A 20,580-nucleotide genomic window follows, 5' to 3' on the forward strand; every position below is an offset into this window, starting at 1 on the left:
CAGGTGACTGACCAGGTCCATCCCACCAGATGAGGCAGTCAGATGGCACATTACATGGCAGCATTATCTGCCCAAGACAGACACATGGGCAGGATGAGAAGGCTCACCACTGAGGGCAAATGGGGCAGGAAAGTTATAGCCACTGCCGTCACGACTATCTGTACAGCTAACGTAGACACTACTGGGGCTGTGACCACTGTATAGACTGCTGTGGCTAATGTACGTAGACACTACTGGAGCTGCCTGTGACCACTGTATAGACAGCTGTGGCTAATGAACGCAGACAGTACTGGAGCTGTGACCACTGTATAGACTGCTGTGGCTAATGAACGCAGACAGTACTGGAGCTGTGACCACTGTATAGACTGCTGTGGCTAATGAACGCAGACAGTACTGGAGCTGTGACCACTGTATAGACTGCTGTGGCTAATGAACGCAGACAGTACTGGAGCTGTGACCACTGTATAGACTGCTGTGGCTAATGAACGCAGACAGTACTGGAGCTGTGACCACTGTATAGACTGCTGTGGCTAATGAACGCAGACAGTACTGGAGCTGTGACCACTGTATAGACTGGTGTAGCTAATGAACGCAGACAGTACTGGAGCTGTGACCACTGTATAGACTGCTGTGGCTAATGAACGCAGACAGTACTGGAGCTGTGTCCACTGTATAGACTGGTGTGGCTAATGAACGCAGACAGTACTGGAGCTGTGACCACTGTATAGACTGCTGTGGCTAATGAACGCAGACAGTACTGGAGCTGTGACCACTGTATAGACTGGTGTAGCTAATGAACGCAGACAGTACTGGAGCTGTGACCACTGTATAGACTGCTGTGGCTAATGAACGCAGACAGTACTGGAGCTGTGTCCACTGTATAGACTGGTGTGGCTAATGAACGCAGACAGTACTGGAGCTGTGTCCACTGTATAGACTGGTGTGGCTAATGAACGCAGACAGTACTGGGGCTGTGACCACTGTATAGACTGGTGTGGCTAATGTACGTAGACACTACTGGAGCTGCCTGTGACCACTGTATAGACTGCTGTGGCTAATGAACACAGACAGTACTGGAGCTGTGACCACTGTATAGACTGGTGTGGCTAATGAACGCAGACAGTACTGGAGCTGTGACCACTGTATAGACTGCTGTGGCTAATGAACGCAGACAGTACTGGAGCTGTGACCACTGTATAGACTGCTGTGGCTAATGAACGCAGACAGTACTGGAGCTGTGACCACTGTATAGACTGCTGTGGCTAATGAACGCAGACAGTACTGGAGCTGTGACCACTGTATAGACTGCTGTGGCTAATGAACACAGACAGTACTGGAGCTGTGACCACTGTATAGACTGCTGTGGCTAATGAACGTAGACAGTACTGGAGCTGTGACCACTGTATAGACTGCTGTGGCTAATGAACGCAGACAGTACTGGAGCGGTGTCCACTGTATAGACTGCTGTGGCTAATGAACACAGACAGTACTGGAGCTGTGTCCACTGTATAGACTGCTGTGGCTAATGAACACAGACAGTACTGGAGCTGTGACCACTGTATAGACTGCTGTGGCTAATGAACGCAGACAGTACTGGAGCTGTGACCACTGTATAGACTGCTGTGGCTAATGAACGCAGACAGTACTGGAGCGGTGTCCACTGTATAGACTGCTGTGGCTAATGAACGCAGACAGTACTGGAGCTGTGTCCACTGCATAGACTGCTGTGGCTAATGAACGCAGACAGTACTGGAGCTGTGACCACTGTATAGACTGCTGTGGCTAATGAACGCAGACAGTACTGGAGCTGTGACCACTGTATAGACTGGTGTGGCTAATGAACGCAGACAGTACTGGAGCTGTGACCACTGTATAGACTGCTGTGGCTAATGAACGCAGACAGTACTGGAGCGGTGTCCACTGTATAGACTGCTGTGGCTAATGAACGCAGACAGTACTGGAGCTGTGACCACTGTATAGACTGCTGTGGCTAATGAACGCAGACAGTACTGGGGCTGTGACCACTGTATAGACTGGTGTGGCTAATGTACGTAGACACTACTGGAGCTGCCTGTGACCACTGTATAGACTGCTGTGGCTAATGAACACAGACAGTACTGGAGCTGTGACCACTGTATAGACTGCTGTGGCTAATGAACGCAGACAGTACTGGAGCTGTGACCACTGTATAGACTGCTGTGGCTAATGAACGCAGACAGTACTGGAGCTGTGACCACTGTATAGACTGCTGTGGCTAATGAACGCAGACAGTACTGGAGCTGTGACCACTGTATAGACTGCTGTGGCTAATGAACGCAGACAGTACTGGAGCTGTGTCCACTGTATAGACTGCTGTGGCTAATGAACGCAGACAGTACTGGGGCTGTGACCACTGTATAGACTGGTGTGGCTAATGTACGTAGACACTACTGGAGCTGCCTGTGACCACTGTATAGACTGCTGTGGCTAATGAACGCAGACAGTACTGGAGCTGTGACCACTGTATAGACTGCTGTGGCTAATGAACACAGACAGTACTGGAGCTGTGACCACTGTATAGACTGCTGTGGCTAATGAACGCAGACAGTACTGGAGCTGTGACCACTGTATAGACTGCTGTGGCTAATGAACACAGACAGTACTGGAGCTGTGTCCACTGTATAGACTGCTGTGGCTAATGAACGCAGACAGTACTGGAGCTGTGTCCACTGTATAGACTGCTGTGGCTAATGAACGCAGACAGTACTGGAGCTGTGACCACTGTATAGACTGCTGTGGCTAATGAACGCAGACAGTACTGGAGCTGTGACCACTGTATAGACTGCTGTGGCTAATGAACGCAGACAGTACTGGAGCTGTGACCACTGTATAGACTGCTGTGGCTAATGAACGCAGACAGTACTGGAGCTGTGACCACTGTAAAGACTGCTGTGGCTAATGAACGCAGACAGTACTGGAGCTGTGACCACTGTATAGACTGCTGTGGCTAATGAACGCAGACAGTACTGGAGCTGTGACCACTGTATAGACTGCTGTGGCTAATGAACGCAGACAGTACTGGAGCTGTGACCACTGTATAGACTGCTGTGGCTAATGAACACAGACAGTACTGGAGCGGTGTCCACTGTATAGACTGCTGTGGCTAATGAACGCAGACAGTACTGGAGCTGTGTCCACTGTATAGACTGCTGTGGCTAATGAACGCAGACAGTACTGGAGCTGTGACCACTGTATAGACTGCTGTGGCTAATGAACACAGACAGTACTGGAGCGGTGTCCACTGTATAGACTGCTGTGGCTAATGAACGCAGACAGTACTGGAGCTGTGACCACTGTATAGACTGCTGTGGCTAATGAACGCAGACAGTACTGGAGCTGTGTCCACTGTATAGACTGCTGTGGCTAATGAACGCAGACAGTACTGGAGCTGTGACCACTGTATAGACTGCTGTGGCTAATGAACGCAGACAGTACTGGAGCTGTGACCACTGTATAGACTGCTGTGGCTAATGAACGCAGACAGTACTGGAGCTGTGACCACTGTATAGACTGCTGTGGCTAATGAACGCAGACAATACTGGAGCTGTGACCACTGTATAGACTGTTGTGGCTAATGAACGCAGACAGTACTGGAGCTGTGTCCACTGTATAGACTGCTGTGGCTAATGAACGCAGACAGTACTGGAGCTGTGACCACTGTATAGACTGCTGTGGCTAATGAACGCAGACAGTACTGGAGCTGTGACCACTGTATAGACTGCTGTGGCTAATGAACGCAGACAGTACTGGAGCTGTGACCACTGTATAGACTGCTGTGGCTAATGAACGCAGACAGTACTGGAGCTGTGACCACTGTATAGACTGCTGTGGCTAATGAACGCAGACAGTACTGGAGCTGTGACCACTGTATAGACTGCTGTGGCTAATGAACGCAGACAGTACTGGAGCTGTGTCCACTGTATAGACTGCTGTGGCTAATGAACGCAGACAGTACTGGAGCTGTGACCACTGTATAGACTGCTGTGGCTAATGAACGCAGACAGTACTGGAGCTGTGACCACTGTACAGATTGCTGTGGCTAATGAACGCAGACAGTACTGGAGCTGTGACCACTGTATAGACTGCTGTGGCTAATGAACGCAGACAGTACTGGAGCTGTGACCACTGTATAGACTGCTGTGGCTAATGAACGCAGACAGTACTGGAGCTGTGACCACTGTATAGACTGCTGTGGCTAATGAACGCAGACAGTACTGGAGCTGTGACCACTGTATAGACTGCTGTGGCTAATGAACGCAGACAGTACTGGAGCTGTGACCACTGTATAGACAGCTGTGGCTAATGAACGCAGACAGTACTGGAGCGGTGTCCACTGCATAGACTGCTGTGGCTAATGAACACAGACAGTACTGGAGCTGTGACCACTGTATAGACAGCTGTGGCTAATGAACGCAGACAGTACTGGAGCGGTGTCCACTGCATAGACTGCTGTGGCTAATGAACACAGACAGTACTGGAGCGGTGTCCACTGTATAGACTGCTGTGGCTAATGAACGCAGACAGTACTGGAGCGGTGTCCACTGTATAGACTGCTGTGGCTAATGAACACAGACAGTACTGGAGCGGTGTCCACTGTATAGACTGCTGTGGCTAATGAACGCAGACAGTACTGGAGCGGTGTCCACTGTATAGACTGCTGTGGCTAATGAACGCAGACAGTACTGGAGCTGTGACCACTGTATAGACTGCTGTGGCTAATGAACACAGACAGTACTGGAGCGGTGTCCACTGTATAGACTGCTGTGGCTAATGAACACAGACAGTACTGGAGCTGTGACCACTGTATAGACTGCTGTGGCTAATGAACGCAGACAGTACTGGAGCGGTGTCCACTGTATAGACTGCTGTGGCTAATGAACGCAGACAGTACTGGAGCTGTGACCACTGTATAGACTGCTGTGGCTAATGAACGCAGACAGTACTGGAGCTGTGACCACTGTATAGACTGCTGTGGCTAATGAACGCAGACAGTACTGGAGCTGTGACCACTGTATAGACTGCTGTGGCTAATGAACGCAGACAGTACTGGAGCTGTGACCACTGTATAGACTGCTGTGGCTAATGAACGCAGACAGTACTGGAGCTGTGACCACTGTATAGACTGCTGTGGCTAATGAACGCAGACAGTACTGGAGCTGTGACCACTGTATAGACTGCTGTGGCTAATGAACGCAGACAGTACTGGAGCTGTGACCACTGTATAGACTGCTGTGGCTAATGAACGCAGACAGTACTGGAGCTGTGACCACTGTATAGACAGCTGTGGCTAATGAACGCAGACAGTACTGGAGCGGTGTCCACTGCATAGACTGCTGTGGCTAATGAACACAGACAGTACTGGAGCTGTGACCACTGTATAGACTGCTGTGGCTAATGAACGCAGACAGTACTGGAGCTGTGACCACTGTATAGACAGCTGTGGCTAATGAACGCAGACAGTACTGGAGCGGTGTCCACTGCATAGACTGAGGTGGCTAATGAACGCAGACAGTACTGGGGCTGCAAAAACTACTGTGGTTGTATACAGCCAGCTAACACAATGCACTGTATGGCCACTACTGGGCTTGTGACTACATGGACACTGTGGCCTGACCTGTCTGTGCACCATTAGGGCCATAACTATAAGAACGGTTGATTATTGGTTATTACAGAGTTTATAAGAAATTGGGCAACAATAATCCAATAATTTCAACTAAATGGCAAGTGTTTTACATGGTAAGAGGCCTTGATTTTCCTTAAAATCTGAAGTAATATGTAATCTTACCCGGACCGTCGTTTTCCACCCCGTGATGGCAAGGGACCAGCCATTCTGACCTGCCCAGCTGTCATGGCAGCTCCTGGTAATGTCACTGATCCTGGTATATCTGTGGTCATTTCTGTGAACCAGAAACCAGAATATCATATCTCAAATAGCACTTTCTACAGTACACCATATACAGGTGCATCTCACTAAAATAGAATATCATCAAAAAGTTAATTCATTTCAGTTCATCAATACAAAAAGTGATAATCATATATTATATAGAGTCATTACACACAGAGTGATCTATTTCAAGTGTTTATTTCTGTTAATGTTGATGATTATGGCTTACAGCCAATGAAAACTCAAAAGTCATTATCTCAGTAAATTAGAATACTTTATAACAACAGCTTGAAAAATGATTTTAAAATCTGCAATGTTGGCCTACTGAAATGTATGTTCAGTAAATGCACTCAATACTTGGTCGCGGCTCCTTTTGCATCAATTACTGCATCAATGCGGCGTGGCATGGAGGCGATCAGCCTGTGGCACTGCTGAGGTGTTATGGAAGCCCAGGTTGCTTTGATAGCAGCCTTCAGCTCGTCTGCATTGTTGGGTCTGGTGTGTCTCATGTCCCTCTTGACAATACCCCATAGATTCTCTATAATAGATTCTCTAGGGGGTTAAGGTCAGGCGAGTTTGCTGGCCAATCAAGCACAGTGATACTGTTGTTTTTAAACCAGGTATTGGTACTTTTGACAGTGTGGACAGGGGCCAAGTCCTGCTGGGGAATGAGATTTCCAACTCCAAAAAGCTTGTCAGCAGAGGGAAGCATGAAGTGCTCTAAAATTTCCTGGTAGACGGCTGCGCTGACTTTGGTCTTGATAAAACACAGTGGACCTACACCAGCAGATGACATGGCTACCCCAAACCATCACTGATTGAGGAAACTTCACACTAAACCTCAAGCAGCTTGGATTGTGGCCTCTCCACTCTTCCTCCAGACTCTGGGACCTTGTGGAGTGTGCCAATGACTGCCTACTGGACATCTGTCAAGTCAGCAGTCTTCCCCCATGATTGTGGAGCCTACTGAAACAGACTAAGGGACCTTTTTAAACGCTTAGAAAGCCTTTGCGGGTGTTTCTTGTTAATTATTCTAATTTACTGAGATAAAGACTTTTGTGTTTTCATTGGCTGTAAGCCATAATCATCAACATTAACAGAAATAAATACTTGAAATAGATCACTCTGTGTGTAATGACTCTATATAATATATGAGTTTCACTTTTTGTATTGAAGAACTGAAATAAATTAACTTTTTGATGATATTCTAATTTAGTGAGATGCACCTATAGTATGTGCTCCACACAATGAATAACACTTGGATAATTACATTTTTGCAGACCAAGTAAACGTATATTACAGCTCTCATATTTGGTAGCATTAGGCCAGGATCACACGACCACATTAAACATTGTCAATTTCATCCAGAAAAGTTCGACATTTTTTTTATTCTCAATTGTCATCCACATGCAATTCGTTTTCTTTTTACAGCAGCAGCTATTAATCATTTACAATTTCTCATGTTAAAGAATTGCAATGTGTCTGTAAAAATCAGATGTTACATTGTGGATCCTTATAAAATCCAATTTCTCTGCTTTTCTTTTCCTTCGACACCAGGAAGAAATTAGTGCATGCTGCGATTTTTTCACATGCAGATTTGCTCAGCTAAAAAAAAATCTCTCATCTGCGCCACCTCATAGAGTGACATTAGTCCGAGTGCGGTCTGTTTTTTTTTCATGGACAGCACTTGGACTGAAAATACAGTTGTGTGAACCTATCCTGACAGTGAAATTCCTTTACCCTTCTGGACTATCAGATACTTCCGAAATATCCAGCAGGTCTGTACCAGAGATAAGTGTCTGAATAGGAGCATTTCTGGATTATTATATAACAGATGGAAGGAATTTTACCATTATTAGCAAATTTACTATGATCAGCCTTTCATACCTATTAGGGCCAAGAACTGGGCAGCCAGGCTAGCCAACACCAGTTTTCTAGTGAATCACTGAAAATGATTGCTTTGTAGGGAATTACAGATTTACTCACAAACCAGGGGATATTACCAATAACCAGTCAACTTATTGTACATTGATTTTAAACAATCTGTAAGGCCAGGTTCACATGAGCATATTTCCAGACTGCAAAGCCCAGTCATGACCTGAACTTACATTGCAGTTTGTATCCGGACCATGAAATATACCCCTGTGAACCTGGCCTAAGGCTTTCACAATGTGGCTTCCACATTCAGCTGAAATCACTCCCATGAGCAGTGGCTAATAGCTACATGATTATGCTGGAAAATAAGAGGAATGCCCTTTAAAAATGTGCAGCCATTGGCCACTGCATGCGTCAAAGTGAAATTCAGAGATAGGAAGCCATGGTGGCATGCCTGGCCACAGGATTCTTACCTGCAGCTGGCCACGATTTGAGTTTATACCCTAATTTAAGACATTTTTCTTTCTAAATTTCTATGGATCCTATTAATTCCGGTTCCTAAGTATGCGTGGGGGACAACGTTACTCTAAGTAATGAATAGACTCAATGCTGTATATAAACGGGATAATCAATACTTATGACACAGTAAAGAATCTGCCTAGACACCAGTTATATCACACCTTATAGTCCCACTTTGTAAGAGACAAAGTTGCCAGAATACGATCTCTCTGAGCCCCCAGGACGCATACAGACAGATATCTGAGAAGCTACAGTAAGATCTGTGTGATAGACGCTGCGCTGCTCCACAAATGAATGAGCATTAATGCAGAAACCGCAATCCATCTGATAAAGCCAAGCAGAGATGGATCTACTGCCAGTGAGGACCACCACAGACAAAGACCATGGTAAGCTAGGCCACAATAATACGGCACATAGCGGATACCACCCTGCTAATCACAGCTAAACTGGGCGACAATGCAGAAACAATAAACTTTTTACCTCCAGGAGAATGAATAAGTAAGAGCTGTTGCCGATCCCTCCTAGTAGAGAAGCTCAGATTGAGAACAGAGCATCATCAGTATGCAAGAAACCTGGCAGCAATGGCTGGGATGGAGGAGGGGGCGAGAATTTGTATTCAGCTCAGAACAAGACAACATCCTGAGCTGCCTCTGTTCAGAGCGATCGTGATTCAGCCGCCTGCACGAAACCGTCTCACAGCAATCCCACACCAAACACCTCCAGCACATCTCCGATCAAACAGGTTGGGAGTTGGGAATGCCTCATATGTGGTGCCCGAGAATGCAGATGGGATACCATGCGGTGCCTTCCCCCCTACAATGTAAACACCAAAAGAGGGTTTACTACAATAGTTTTCTAAGGCTAACTCGAAAAGCTAGAAGTGTCCGACTGGTGGAAAGGCCAACGTTCAAATGGACATGTATGAGTATTAAGCCGTCACTCTGGGAGCTGAGCGGATGCCACAAATGTCTACGCTAGTAAAAAAAAAAACATATAGGTAATACACACAAAACAGTAATACATAAATCTAAAGTTCTCAGAGGTTTCATAGAGACAACTCCTTTTCAGATGAAAGCCAGCAAAGATTGACGTTCTGACTCCATTAGCTAGGGGCCCTACTTGGGGAAGCCCTCTATAATATGCATAGGCCTAAATACAGTATATAGGTCCCTGGAAAGATTGTAGGGGGCCCGTAAAATTTGAGGTTAGCAATTTTTTCAACTAGGAAAGTAAAAATCAAACACATCAGCAATGGAAATCGCAGGCAGTCACATTTATATTATAGTCACTAAATAACTTATTAACGCTGACTAATTCCACAAGGTCCGCAGGCATTACCACATAGCCGAGAGAGCCAAAAGGGTTAAGACCCCTGTTATAGTAAATTCTGCAATAAAGGGGCAGATAAATTAACACCATTTCATTTTATATTATATCTTCTCTCCCTTATTACCCGGGGAACCAGCGTGTACCTGTATCCTGGTACTGCCCTTCAGACACAAGTTATCCAGTCTCATATATAAACTGAGTACAGACAAAGCATTTAAAGGGAATCTGTCACCAGGTTTTTCCACCTAGTTTGAGAGCAGCATAACGTAGGGACAGAGACCCAGATTCCAGTGATGTATCACTTACTGGGCTGATTGCTGTAGTTTTGATAAAATCACCATTTTATCAGCAGCAGATTGTTACTAGAGGTCTAGTAAACCTGCTGCCAGTTAGTCCTCCATATTCACAAGCTCTGTATAACCTCACCACTGATTGGCAGCTGAGTACACTGTGCATAGGCAGAAAGCTGACAAACAACTGAGATGAGCGAATCAATTTGTGGGACTCCGGTCCAACATCCAAGTCAGTGGTACCTGGCAGTTACACAGAAGGCCTGCAAATCTCCTTATATGTGGCTCTATATATAGTGACAAAGTCACTGACAAAGTACTGGAGGGAAAATATGTATCACTAAGGTTGTTAGCTTCAGTGATATGAACCTAGAAAAATGCTCCAGCACACTAAGTGCTGAGAAGGGTTAATCGGCCATGTTTATGGCTAGGTTGAGTGAACATCTGTAGAGAGGGTGGGAAGCTGTTCATCATATCTCCACCCCAGGGTGGAGTGCAAAGGATAAATACACAGCCTTCTGGCTCATTCATTGTTGGGTGTGTCTGTCTGGAGTTGGAAGCTCCAGAGCCGAGTTTGAGTATAAGGAAAGTTGAACCTTTTTTTTTTTTATGTTTATTCCCTTAGTGGACGGATCCCCGCAGCAACATGGACTGTGCCATACGTTATGTTTTTGTTTCCCCGTTAGGCCAGAAAGGCCGTGTTTGTTTTGCTAACACTGCACTGGCTTATGCAGGGCCTTTAATAAAGCAGTGGACGAGTTAAAGAGACAGCGTCCTGTGTCTACCTTTATGTGCAGCTGAGTGAGCCGACCTACCACAGTTGGTGCTAGAAGTGTGAGCAAGATCCCCAGGAAGCAAGTGTGAAGGCTGTGGACAAACTGCATGTCCTAGGTAAAGGTGGCTATAGGGATGGAACAGTGGTCAGACAAAATGGAGGAGCTGATCAAGCACCTTATCCTAAGCCAGCAGCAGCACGGAGAGCAAAAGCACAGAGAGCAGCTGACAAACTCCTGATGCAGGAGATCCAACAGAAACAACGGCAGATGGAACTCCTGGCAGAGGATGTCCACAGCAGAGACACCGGCCTTACCCCAAATCCAGGTGATGTCTCAAACGTCTTGAAGTCGGTAAGGTAAGCTATGCAAAAGATGACCCCAGGTGATGATATTGAGGCATTATAGACTGTGTTCAAAAGGGTAACAAAGCGGGAAAAACTGCCGCTGGAGCAGTGGACAGAGGTGCTGACTCCTATTTAGCTGGTGAACCCCAAAAGGCTTATTATGACCAGGATAAATATAAATACACATAAATGGATAATCAGACTCATTTCCAGTATAATATTCTATTTAAGAAAATAATGAGGATACCCAATATTAATTGTATTAATTGTCATCCCTCATTAGAATAAATCAAAGAGTGGTGATTTATGTGCCATCAAAATTTATAAGTTTATTACATCAAAAAATTACAATAATACACAATCAACAGACACCCCTTATATAAAATTGCCCCTAAAAAAGACCAGTTTAAAAGACTTGGGCAGTGCAGTTCTAGATAAAAATGTAGTTTGGCATCATGATTAAATACTTCAATTAGACATGATACAAAGATTCAATTCATATATTCCCAAGATAGGGTTACATGGATGACCAGGCCCTACAGGATACACAGGAGAATGCCAAATTAAAAATTGAGATAATGGCACGCTTAGGAGTGACTTAAGCCCCCGTCACACTAAGCGAGATCGCTGCTGAGTCACAAGTTTTGTGACGCAACAGCGACCTCAGCAGCGATCTCGCTACGTTTGACACGTAGCAGCGACCAGGCCCCTGCTGTGAGATCGCTGGTCGTGTCAAAATGGCTTGGACCATTTTTTGATCGTTGAGGTCCTGCTGGGTAGCATGCATCGGTGTGTTTGACACCTTACCAACGACCTCGTTGGCGACTCAGAACTGAGAAGTCATCCGTCATCGAGGTCTGAATCATCAGAGTAGCTGCTATGTGACACGGTCCCAACGACCGCCGACATCGTTATACAGGTCGCTACGGGTCGCCGTATCGTTGCTGCGTCGTTGGGAAGATCTGACTGTTTGACATCTCACCAGCAACCACATAGCGACGGAGCAACGATCCCTGCCAGGTCGTATCGTTGTCGGGATCGCTGTAGCGTCGCTAAGTGTGACAGTACCTTAAGTCTGTTAGAACTCAAAGCGTCAATGTAGCACCCTGAGGATTCGGCTGCTACAGGGGTATTGCACCTCAACCCAGAGGTGTGATATTCCACTCCCGGGTAAGGAAGGAGTGTGGAACTGAGCTCAGATAGACTGCATGCACTACACACATCCCATTCCAGAGGAGCAGGCCGACGGTACTCCCACTTAGAAATGTGCAGGTACAACCGAGCCTGTTCCTGGCTGGAGTGGGAGGGGGGTGGTACATCCCATGTAGTGTAGGGGCAGATAGGGGGAGCAGTCTGGGTAGTGATAGGAGCTCATTGGGTGCTGGTCACCTGAGCTCACACATAGAGGGATATATAAGGAGGGCACCAACTTAGATCAGGGTCAGACGCTGAGAACAAGTCAGTTGGAGAGGAGAGAGAAGGAAACAGCAGCCCTGGAGAGAGAGAGAGTGGAGCAGAGAAAGACCCAGAGGGGGAATACTGAAGGGACCCAAGAACCCAAATTAGAGCACCGGGTGAGGAGTCAGCAAGAGGGTACCGGAACCCAAGCTGGTGGGGGCAAAGACATTCCCCAGCCAGAGACCGGAGACCGTGGGCAGTGTCTGTCACGGTCACCCACCACATTCACCCCGAAGGCACACCACATGAAGGGTCAGGGAACCCAGGGCCAAGGGTGTCCCAAAAGAAGGCCCGAGGGAGCTGGACCTAGGTGAATCACTGGTGGGGACGGCTGAAGAAAGGACAGAGGGAGAGCTCAGGGCCACGCTCCGGACTTGTTTGGGGGTTGGCTGGATCCAGGACCTGGTGGACGCAGCACGGCTCGGGTGGTCACTAGCAGCTGGAGTGACCGAAACATCAGCAGTAAGTAAACTCCCTTAACTGCACAACCCGAGTCTGTCTTCATTGCCGGCTGCATCGCACCACCACAACCCCCATCCTCTGCGCCTGTCCCCTCTGAGGCTATACCCCTCCCGTTGGGGGTTATCTCACCAAGCTGCGCACCCACCATCAGCCTCAGCGGACCCTGCAGCAGCGGCGGCCACAGTGACCGCATCACAACGGGTGGCGTAGTCGACACAAAAGAACTTTAGTAACATCTGTAAAGCTGCCACATAACACTTAGCTTGACGCCCTGGGCACGGGACCGGGTCACAGCCGCTCGGAGACTACAACCCCCCATCTGATCCGGTGCCGGGTATTCCCCTCAAAAAGGAATATGTCCCAGGGGGCGCGTCAACTTTGGCGTAGTCGGCAGGATTACGTGCCCGCAACACCCGGGTACTGCGTGCCTGAAGAAAAGTGCAAGTTTACCTCAGAAAGAAGACTCCTGCCGGTTCCGGAGGGTCCACGCCATCGGACTCCATCACCAGTCGTTTCCCGCCGATTGTCCGCCATTTCCAGCTTGTTCCCGCCATCTGCAGAGTTTCCCGCCACTGGGCGACGCTTCCCGCCAAAACCGCATATTTCCCGCCTTGGAAGAGCAGCGGACGCCATTATGGGCGTGCCAAAGGAGGGCAAGAGGCCACCTCCCATCGTGGGCCAGGACAGAAAATGGCGCCAAAAGTGGAAACCGCCCCCACCAACAGAGACTGTGATGCTAGAGGTGTCTGTCAGCGTGAAAGAACTCCCCCTGGAGCTGACAGTCACCGAGTTGCCCCGGGACCGCCCTCTAAGTGGGAGGAGACGAAAGAGAAGAGAAAAGATGGGTGTCGCTTGGAGCAGTCTAGAGCGAGCGCACCCGGAGGCAAGAGGTCTAACAAGGAGTAGCGGAGGAGCTCACCCGGAGATGGAGAGAAAGCAGAACAGCACCGGCCCGCTGGCCAGGAGTCTGCTAGAGACCGAGGAAGGAGGGCAGAGCAGCACCGGCCCGCTGGCCAGGAGCCTGCCGAGAGCAGAGCAGAGCAGCACCGACCCGATGGTCAGGAGCCTGCTAGAGTCCACAACCCCGCTAGGTCTAGCGGAGATCCTAGCGCAGCTCCCCCGAGACCGGGAGTGTGCACAAACTGCCCTGGAGGGCCTCGCAAGGAGGATGGCCCGGGTACAGCGCGAGATACTGGCGGAGTGGAGCCGGGAGATGGCCCAGCAAGCAGAGACCAGTCAACGGAGCACGCTACCCTGGAAGAGGAAGCAGACCGCCTCTGAGGATGGCGCGGGAGGACCCAAGGCCGGAGACGGCGCCGAGGAGGGAGCCGAACGCATGGAGGCAGGTAAAGGGGACGCCTATACCCCAAGCCGTGACACCGCTTACCTGCCCCAGTTCCCCGTCGCAGAGCCCGAAAGTCCCCCTGCTGTGCCCGTAGCCGCCAGGTCACCGCCAGGGACTAGGCCCCGACCGGAAGCCGCCGCAGCGACCCCTGTGACGTCACGCGCCCCGACCCGGGGCGTGACAAAGCAGGAAGTACCACCAGCCTGGTCGCAAGGCCTAGTACCCCCGGGCGCCGCATCACCAACAGCGCCCCCTACCTCTGCGGAGCCTCCGGCCTGGCCGCAAGGCCAGGTAGCCCAGGGCGCCGCCGTCCTAACGGTGCCCTTCACCTTCCAGGTGCCCCAGGCCTGGCCGCAAGGCCTGGGCAACCTGGGCGCCACCACCACCGCGCCCGCGCCCGCAATACCTAGGGTGCCACACCTGGGGGAGGACCTCTTCGGCCAGCTCACATGGCCGGACGGGCGGCCCTTCATCTGGCCCGAAGGGTACCCTGAGCTGGAGCGGCAGCAAAGACTAGGGCCCTTGTGTGAGCCCCTAATCCCGGCTCCGAAGCCCGTGGCTCGGGTCTCGCCTCCTCTAGCAGAAGCCCAATTCGTGTGGGACCCCACGGGAGAAGATTTGATGGGGTTCACCGGAGAAACTCGGGCAGCCGCAGCTGAACGTACAGAGTGTTGCCGTCAACAGCTGGCAGAGTTTAAGAGAGAACGGGAGGAGAGGCGGGTCAGAGAACAACAGGCCCAAATCCAGAGCGCGGAGCAGAAGAGCCGGACTAGGAGGAACCCCCGTGCAGCGCATTGTCCCCGCACCATCGGGACAGTGATAAAGTTCAACCCGCAGCATGGGTGGGGCTTTATTCGGGACCGTAACAACCGCGGTGACGTTTTTGTGACCCGCAGAGACGTCGAGTCCCACCTGCCGGAAGGTCACAAAGGCCGTGACCTCTACGTCGGAGACGAGGTCACTTTCACCCGGCACAAGTGTGCCAAAGGACCTTACGCCCTCCACGTACACCGCCTGACGGAGGAGGAGTTGCGGTGCGAGGAGGAGGAGCAAGAGGACCCGGACGGGTCTGAAGTAACAACCAGCTATAAGCAAAGAGCAGGAGGAAGACGCCGTTGAGTGCGGCAGAGCAGGTGTTGTAAATAGTTACCCAATTAGGGTATAAAGGAACTGGAACTGTTGTTGCTGCTAAAATAGTCCCCGTTGGGACCAGTGAACTGTTTTACCCGTTAACCCCTTCATCCTACAGGCTGAGGACTGTGAGCAGCCATTCCCTTCCCTCTACCTGGCCGAGGACTGAGAGCGGCCAACTTCCAACTTCCCTGTATATAGTTGCGCGTCCTAAAGCGCCCCCTACCGGTTTTATAAGAAAACCAGATTTTCTAAGAGACTGTCGCACTTTTCCCGGACACACGTTGCACAGTGTCCGGAGGAGGAACCAGAGACAAGAGAAGTCTACGAGAAAGTTTTATCTGATAAGATATGTTATATATATAATGTCTTATATGTTTTATATGTTTATATAAAAATTTTTGTATGTTTTGGTGTTTTATGTCTTACAGCCCGAGGACGTGCTGTGATTTACCAGGGGGGAATGTAGCACCCTGAGGATTCGGCTGCTACAGGGGTATTGCACCTCAACCCAGAGGTGTGATATTCCACTCCCGGGTAAGGAAGGAGTGTGGAACTGAGCTCAGATAGACTGCATGCACTACATACATCCCATTCCAGAGGAGCAGGCCGACGGTACTCCCACTTAGAAATGTGCAGGTACAACCGAGCCTGTTCCTGGCTGGAGTGGGAGGGGGGTGGTACATCCCATGTAGTGTAGGGGCAGATAGGGGGAGCAGTCTGGGTAGTGATAGGAGCTCATTGGGTGCTGGTCACCTGAGCTCACACATAGAGGGATATATAAGGAGGGCACCAACTTAGATCAGGGTCAGACGCTGAGAACAAGTCAGTTGGAGAGGAGAGAGAAGGAAACAGCAGCCCTGGAGAGAGAGAGAGTGGAGCAGAGAAAGACCCAGAGGGGGAATACTGAAGGGACCCAAGAACCCAAATTAGAGCACCGGGTGAGGAGTCAGCAAGAGGGTACCGGAACCCAAGCTGGTGGGGGCAAAGACATTCCCCAGCCAGAGACCGGAGACCGTGGGCAGTGTCTGTCACGGTCACCCACCACATTCACCCCGAAGGCACACCACATGAAGGGTCAGGGAACCCAGGGCCAAGGGTGTCCCAAAAGAAGGCCCGAGGGAGCTGGACCTAGGTGAATCACTGGTGGGGACGGCTGAAGAAAGGACAGAGGGAGAGCTCAGGGCCACGCTCCGGACTTGTTTGGGGGTTGGCTGGATCCAGGACCTGGTGGACGCAGCACGGCTCGGGTGGTCACTAGCAGCTGGAGTGACCGAAACATCAGCAGTAAGTAAACTCCCTTAACTGCACAACCCGAGTCTGTCTTCATTGCCGGCTGCATCGCACCACCACAACCCCCATCCTCTGCGCCTGTCCCCTCTGAGGCTATACCCCTCCCGTTGGGGGTTATCTCACCAAGCTGCGCACCCACCATCAGCCTCAGCGGACCCTGCAGCAGCGGCGGCCACAGTGACCGCATCACAACGGGTGGCGTAGTCGACACAAAAGAACTTTAGTAACATCTGTAAAGCTGCCACATAACACTTAGCTTGACGCCCTGGGCACGGGACCGGGTCACAGCCGCTCGGAGACTACAACCCCCCATCTGATCCGGTGCCGGGTATTCCCCTCAAAAAGGAATATGTCCCAGGGGGCGCGTCATCAACCACTGGGCGTATTGCAGTGACAAACCCCCTTGCTCCCAAATGTTTGACCTACTACATCTGGTACAGAAGTCTTTGCAGCAGGGAATCCTCTACCCCAGCCCAGATGATGGAGTGAGTAGTTATGGACAGATTCATTCACTCCCTTCCTAAGTCAGTGCAGACCTGGGTTGCCCAGGGAGACCCCCAGAATGCGGATGACCAGGTTGGCCTAGTGGAGAGGTACAAGGTGGTCGAGAAGTCCTTAAGTAAACCAGGCGATGTTGCATCCCCGTACTGGGGTACCCAGAAGGAGCTTGACTCTCAAAAGAAGGGTAATAGACCCACAACTGGGGGGAGTCAGAATGGGTCACTACGGGTTTGCCAAAGGCCGCTGGTAAAGACTTAATTTGTTGGAGATGTTAAGGTCCAGGGCGCACAGCCATCCGTTGTCTTATGTCCATCGGACCGATGGACTACAGAATTGTGAGGTGTTGTTTGTATTATGCCTATCCAGCCTGCAGTGCGGACTATCAGCCCGGCGAGGGGCCACAAGCATGTCCCGTGACAATAATTGTGGTATTGGTGTCGGGACTCTTGAACTCGGGTAGTTTAGTGACCCTGGTAAGGGCCACACTCACCCACCAGTTGATCCCCGGAAAAATCATGGGCGTCAGCTGTATTCACGGGGATGCCAAGGACTACCCCATTGCTAGAGTGTCTATAAAAACGAACTGTGGCATGAGGTCGGAGTAGTTAAAGACCTGCTACACCCATTAATAATAGGGCGGGGCTTTAGTTTGTTCTGGGACTTATGGCGAAAGGAGGGGGTGCTAAGTTACTCAGATAGGAGCTGGTTCAACCATGAAGAATGCCCATCGCAGTCGGAGGCAGATGAGTTCCCCCTGTGTGTCCTTGCTGGCGAACAGGACGAGACAGTGACCTATGAGGCCGAGATTCCTGGGTTGGGGGTTTCTGGGGGGAATTTTGGGACTGCTCAAATGAAGGAACTTAAGTTAAAAGGGGCATGGGACAATGATACTGTGATAAATGGGGTTGCCCAAGAGCCGGGGGCCGACACCATGTTTACATGTTTACACCACGTAAATGAGGATCTGTTATACTGGGTCACTAAACTGAGAGGGGAAGTATTAGAGCAGCTATTAGTACCGGGACCCTTTAGGCGCAGGGTACTAGACATGGCCATTCTCATGTCTTGGGTGGGCATCTGGCGTAGACATTACTCAGGAGCGAATATTTCAAAGGTTCTATTGGCCGGGGTCACCGAGAGATTGTTAATTATGCCGATCGTGTCCTAACTGTCAGCTAACTGCTCCTGTCTCCCACTTCCGCAGTCCCCTGGTGCAGTTACCCAATATAGGAGGTCGTATTTGACCAGATTGCCATGGACCTTGTCTAGTTAAGTTTGCCAGAGGACACCAATATATCCTGGTGGTCGTGGATTATGCAACACCGTACCCGGAGGTGGTACCACTAAGACTCTCCTCTGCCAGGATCCGGACGGGCCTGCCAAAGGAAATCCTAATGAACCAAGGAATGCCTTTTATGTCCAAATAATGAGAGAATTATGTAATGCTCTCCAGATTACACAACTCAGGACATCGGTGTACCATCCGCAGACAGACTGCTTGGTGGAGAGGTTCAATAAGACCTTGAAGCCCATGCTTCAGAAGGTCATGGAAAAGGATAGCCGAGACTGGCATTGCCTACTACCGTACCTGCTGTTTCCTATTAGGGAAGTGCCACAGACCTCTACGGGATTCTCGCCGTTCGAGTTGTTATATGGACGGCACTCTCAGGGACTCCTGGATATTGTGAAGGAGACCTGGGAAGCAGAGGTTACACCCCACCGAAACATCATTGAGCATGTGGCCCAGATGCAGGACAGGATCGCGAGGGTAATGACGATCGTGAAGGAGAGCATCCTTCAAGCACAAAAAGCCCAGGCAAGGGTCTACAATTGGTTGGCGAGCCTGAGACAGTTTAGCCCTGGAGACGGAGTGTCGGTGTTGATCCCCATAGTTGAATGTAAATTTCTGGCCATGTGGCAGGTGGTCGAAAAGCTAAGTGACGTCAAGTACAAGGTACACCAGCCAGGGAGAAGAAAGCCATACCAAGTGTACCACATCAACTTGCTTAAATCATGGCGAGACAGGAAACCAGGGAAAGCTACGTGCCTGGGGGCCAATCCTGAGACCAAGGTCGAGGACGTCACAGTGGCAGAGACACTGTCACTGGCCCAAAAACAACAGTGCCGAGAACTGCTTCAGCGGAACAGGGACCTGTTTTAGGAGTTGCCAGGACGTATGCAGGTTGTTGAACATGAAATCCTTATGTGTGACGTGTGTATGTGCGTATACACACACACACACACACACACACATATATATATCATACACATACTAAGCCTTTTCAGACACGTGCTGCAGCTATCTCTGGGGGCTTTCACATATGCCATTTTGATGTTGTTTTATTGAGATTTTTAAGTCATAGAAAAGAATGGATGTTAAATAAAGTGAAACGGTATCGGAAAGGTTAGTCTTCACTCTTTCTTTAATCCACTTTTGGCTAAATACCACATGAAAAAGCGTGTGTAAACATGCTGAAGTGTATGACTGCTTTCAGAAGAAACAGGTATTGGCCATGTGTTACCTTTAACATTGCTAATATTTTTTTCCATAGGCGATAAGCTTCATCAAATTTGTCCTACCCCAGATTTCACTGACCATCCCCCGCCATCCAGGCCACTAATTATGCATGGTTTACCCTAGCTGCCTAGCATGTATGTTAGGGATCAGGAGGAGATTACCAGCTACTGGCTTGCTATTTGCTATATAATACAATATAAACTGCATGAGCTCAGACACCAAGCTCCTCACAGTGCTGCCATGTCCTGTATTTCAGCTGTCTCCATCCTGCCAATCTCCTCGGGCTTCTGTTGTCTATTTGCAGCTTATGGCTCCGCTCTGTAGGTGCAGAGTTATACTTAGTGACTGCCACTAAGCTACATTATCTTGTAGTACTCATCAGTGGTTAAGGCTCCAGATGTCTTCATCTCCCATGCTTTACACTGCAGGTCCACTTCATGTAACAAACATGCTGATTTGTAAAAGCAAAAGTCAACAAAACTCACAAGAAAATCAGTGCAGAGAGGGTTGATTTCTGTGACAGTAAAGCTTTGTGTTTGGTCTAAATCTTTTGTTGTTGGCATAAGTCAGCAACATTTCCCAACAAATGACACTAGAGATGAGCAAAAATATTCAAAATTCCCTGGTCTGGCAGCCAGACCAAGGCAGTGCTCACTTCTATGCCAGCATCCTGGTGCCTCTTCCACTTACTAGTAAATGCCAGACACACCCAGGATGACTGGCAGAGGATGGCTGGTGCAGAAGAGAACACTGCCCTGGTAGCTTGAATCTTCTTGCTCACCTACAAATGCATCTCACTAAATTAAAATATCATCA

At 49.4% G+C, this 20,580-nt stretch overlaps 1 protein-coding gene across 2 annotated transcripts in view; it reads right to left on the reverse strand.

Moving 5' to 3' along the window:
* The window catches only part of ARNT2 (aryl hydrocarbon receptor nuclear translocator 2), a 121,049-nt gene that overhangs the window by 90,427 nt on the left and 10,042 nt on the right, over positions 1 to 20,580 (reverse strand). Inside the window, exons 1-2 of one of the 2 annotated variants that reach the window (XM_073653235.1) lie at positions 8,798 to 8,950; positions 5,825 to 5,936 (exon numbers count right to left, since the gene is read on the reverse strand). In XM_073653235.1, coding sequence (XP_073509336.1) covers positions 5,825 to 5,934 — 110 coding nt within the window. In that variant the 5' untranslated portion in view covers positions 5,935 to 5,936; positions 8,798 to 8,950. Of the gene's footprint in view, positions 1 to 5,824; positions 5,937 to 8,797; positions 8,951 to 20,580 lie in introns of those variants that run through there. The other variant, XM_073653234.1, reaches the window with a different exon arrangement.

This window comes from Phyllobates terribilis, unplaced genomic scaffold (genome assembly GCF_046119375.1).
Source record: "Phyllobates terribilis strain yellow unplaced genomic scaffold, ASM4611937v1 Scaffold_11__3_contigs__length_659146591, whole genome shotgun sequence".
Classification (NCBI taxonomy): domain Eukaryota; kingdom Metazoa; phylum Chordata; class Amphibia; order Anura; family Dendrobatidae; genus Phyllobates; species Phyllobates terribilis.